The 3,999-nt window shown below is 45.0% G+C and overlaps 1 protein-coding gene across 1 annotated transcript; it reads left to right on the plus strand.

Annotated features, from left to right (window-relative positions):
- The first annotated feature begins 753 nt into the window (after positions 1-753).
- On the plus strand, positions 754-3,369 carry LOC125511513 (stem 28 kDa glycoprotein-like). Its single transcript, XM_048676901.1, has 2 exons — positions 754-1,276; positions 2,787-3,369. Exons 1-2 carry the CDS (start codon positions 837-839, stop codon positions 3,169-3,171), a joined length of 825 nt encoding a protein of 274 aa, XP_048532858.1. The 5' UTR covers positions 754-836; the 3' UTR covers positions 3,172-3,369.
- Positions 3,370-3,999: the final 630 nt, after the last annotated feature.

A 3,999-nucleotide genomic window follows, 5' to 3' on the forward strand; every position in this document is an offset into this window, starting at 1 on the left:
CAGCTAGAAAAACAAACATAAAAGTATACAAGCGCTTCTGAAAAAAGAAAGTTGAACAACTTATCCTTCATAGGCCATCTAGCTAATCGAGGGGTTTAATTTGAATAACTTTGTTCGGCCACAATCATGACAAAGTGAACCTTTTGTTGAAGCCGGAACTCTGCAATAAAGCTGCAATGGCAGATCTCTTTTTACCAAGGGAATCCACACAATGCTAGGCTGCTGCACACAATGCATTCTCACTCACGAGTCCCAGAGGAAGTGGGTGAGTTATTAAGGAGGGTGAGTGAGGTGCACAAAAATAAATACTATAAGTACTCCAAAGTAGTGGAGTACCAAAATTATAGGCCTCTTTGAATGAGAGGATTTTCATAAAACATTTGGAGATTGTGATCCTTAAGAATTTTCCTGTATTGCTTATTTGATTCGTAGATTGAATTCTATAGGATTTTTTTTCTTCTATAAGCACTCCCTTATAATACTGCATTTTATAAAGAAAATGTAGCATTGGCTATGCAGTAAATCAGAACAAGTGATCTGCATGGTACGTATGCATGCTATAATCGACTGAATTATTGGACTAACCGCATCAAGATCGGATCCCATCGACCCTATCCTCCAATTAAAATATCTCTCCAATGGACGCTCGTGTCCCACGCTCTCTGGAAACGACCCCCTCCCCTCCCTCTTTTGCTCTGTCAGTTAATCTACCTCAAGCTCACACGCCGTGTAGCTAGGATCGATCGATGCAGCTTCCCTTCTCTTCCCTTCCTATTTAACAAGGTAGCCACCCCACACCCTTTGCACCTCAGCAAGCACCAACACACACGCTAGGAATGGCGATGGCCAGGAGTACGACGCTCCTGCTGGTCGCCGCGGCTCTCCTCGGGGCCTCATGCAGCGCGTGGGAGGTCAACATCCGCATGCCGACCTCGGCCGCGGACGTGGACGAGGCCGTGGTGGCGCCGCTGATCCATGCGCTGCGGCCGCTGCTGGGTTCCGGCAAGCACGCCGGAGTGGAGTGCGACAGCTGGGTGCTGGGCGTGGAGGCGCACAACGTGCGGGACTGGAAGACGGTGCCCGCCAGCTGCGAGGGCTACGTCGGCCATTACATGCTCGGCAAGCACTTCCGCCGCGACTCCAAGATCGTCATCGACCAGGCCCTCGCATACGTCGACAACCTCAAGCTCGCCGGCAACGGCAAGGAGGTGTGGGTCTTCGACATCGACGAGACCACCCTCTCCAACCTCCCCTACTACGCCAAGCACGGCTTCGGGTGCGTACTACTTGATTGTATACCTAGGTGCACACCATGCTACATATGCGTGTACATATATACATGCAGTTGCGAATTATTGCAGGTCCATCTGAGCAGGGATTTTTCGTTCACAGGAAGTAAAGATCTGACTAGACCTCGTTAGTTAAAATCAACTCACAAGTTAGACAAGAAAAGACACCAATAACATTGTGGCATCGTAATCTCTATTGAATGAGAGTTGGAAAACAAGTGAGAGTAGAAGTACGATATAAAAAGGAATATACTCATCATTAGCTTTGGACAGGACACGTGGGCATCAGCATTGCTGGCCATCTCCAATTAATCACAGTCACAGAGACCGCCAGCAGGACCATATATATGTCCCTCCTATGAATGGCAAACAAAACAAGAGGAAAACATACTACACTAAAAAACTCAGTTTTTAGATATAGAGATGCGATGTGATTGGCATGGGCATGGGCATGTGACGGCGGAGTAGGACCGTATCTGTTGTCCACTTGGCTACTTTATCAACGGATTTATTTTTCAACCGTCCTTATCGACATATACTTTCTAATTATGTTATTCTTATTTGAGTTTAGATCGCGAATACTTTTTTTATAAAATGTACGAAGTCAGAACATCTTGCGCATAGTTACATAAGCCACAACACTGTTCCTTAGTTAAGAACATTCTCTTGAACCAAAATGGAAATTAACTTGAAACGTAGTAGAAGTCTAGATAATATCTAGCCAAGATAATGCTAAAGGTTTTGTTTGAAGCTATGATTAACTAGCTGTGTATAACTTCCTTACATAATGTAACGAAGGAACTAGTGCATTGCTATTTAGAGTAAATCATACCTTGCCCTAAGAAATTTTAAGTGAATCTACAATGGGTGGCTAGAAAAAAGAAACAAAAAAGATTTACAAGCGCGTCCGAGAAAAGAAATAATGATGAACAGCTGCATATCTAACTAATCGAGGGGTTCCAATAACTTTGCTTCACCACAATCATGAAAAAACTAACCTTTTTTGTTGAAAGCCGAGACTCAGTTGCAATATATAAGGCTGCAATAGTAAACCTATTTGATCAAAGGAATCAACAAAGCTGAGCTGCTGCATGCAAAGCTATGCACGATTATGTTAAATACTACAAGTAGTGAGTAAGTTTGGCATTCGTTCTTGGTCCAGCAAAACAGTAGCGTGATGATGCCGGAGTACGACCTCACTGTGTCATATTCATTATTTTATATCCTCCACTTGGCCAACTTTATTTACCGTCAGTCTCATTCGTCGTCCACAATACGTACTATACTCCTTTCAAAAAAAAAAACGTACTGTACTGCCCATGCATGTGCATTACGTACAGATACAGAGCATTAGGTTTAGGTACTGCTCATCCACTTGACCATTTGGCCACTTGGACCACAATCTAGGTTACACATGTTTCTTCGGTTTGCATAATTACTAGTAGCTAATATGGTTGAATCTGCCATTAATCTATCCTCATATACATGTGCTTTTAGGGCTACACCGTTCAACGCGACGAGCTTCAATGCGTACGTGCTGGAGGGGAGCGCGCCAGCGCTGCCGGAGACGAAGAGGTTGTACAACAAGCTGCTCTCAGTCGGCATCAAGCCAGTGTTCCTCACCGGACGGACCGAGGACCAGAGGGCCGTCACCATCACCAACCTCCGCCGCCAGGGGATCTCCGGCTGGATGAACCTGCTGCTGAAGCAGCCCGGGTTCAAGGGCTCTGCGGTGACCTACAAGTCCGGCGAGAGGCAGAAGCTGCAGGACGCTGGGTTCGTCATCGTCGGCAACATCGGCGATCAGTGGAGCGACATCCTCGGCGCGCCGGAGGGCGCCCGCACCTTCAAGCTCCCCGACCCCATGTACTACATCGGCTAGGCTGTTTCCTGACACCATTGCTTGCTCCTCAGTCCTGATCCACGAATGAATAAAGTCCATGCTCTTAATCATATGCATGCTTCGTCAATAATCGCCCCCGCGCGCACCCTGTTGTTGCTTGATTAATTTCGATTGTTGAGAACTTGAGATCAGTTATTATGAATTAGACATGCTCCGGGAAAGCTGCTTGTTGCTTAATCAGTGCATCCATGGTCCACTGTTATTTTTTGCGAGAAACCCATGGGCTATATTATTGTATAGATGTGTTGTTCTTCCTAACTTCGATCTTGTACTGCTGATGGTGTACTTTTTCTACTAAACATTGTTGATTTTTTGTTTGAGGGATTCTAAACATTGTTGATGATGTAACTAATATTAGAGGTACATAATATTATCACATATATCTTGAACCCCTCCACTAATGGGCCCATTTTGGCCCGATGGAGGAAGGGATCATAATTGGCGGACCACCAAACACCAGCCAGGAGAGGCAACCAAGCACCCACATAGATGATGGGTTATGTCCACTGATAGTGTACAACTGACGATTATGACGTTGTTCTTGTGTCTTGCATGTTGTGTGCATATGTATTGTATGTAACTTTTGAATAGAGTTCAGAGCTAGATTGGAGACTGGCTTGGTCTCTTTGGAGACCAAATCCTGGAGTGTAGACTCCTCGATCAAAGAATGTTGGTCTAAACAGGTGTCCAACAAGAATCATAAGAGGAAGGCTATAGAAACCGTAACTATGCTATTAATTGGACGATTTGGAATGAAAGAAATATGCACGTCTTTCAAGGTATTTCAACCATGGAAAACATCATCCT

The sequence above is a fragment of the Triticum urartu genome, chromosome 5 (assembly GCF_003073215.2).
Source record: "Triticum urartu cultivar G1812 chromosome 5, Tu2.1, whole genome shotgun sequence".
Classification (NCBI taxonomy): Eukaryota; Viridiplantae; Streptophyta; class Magnoliopsida; order Poales; family Poaceae; genus Triticum; species Triticum urartu.

What these genes read in the sequence shown, in the direction of transcription:
- LOC125511513 (XM_048676901.1), top strand. Translation starts at nt 837, where the DNA reads ATGGCGATGGCCAGGAGTACGACGCTCCTGCTGGTCGCCGCGGCTCTC. An exon ending in TACGCCAAGCACGGCTTCGG is followed by an intron (nt 1,277 to 2,786) that starts GTGCGTACTACT and finishes ATGTGCTTTTAG; the next exon opens with GGCTACACCGTTCAACGCGA.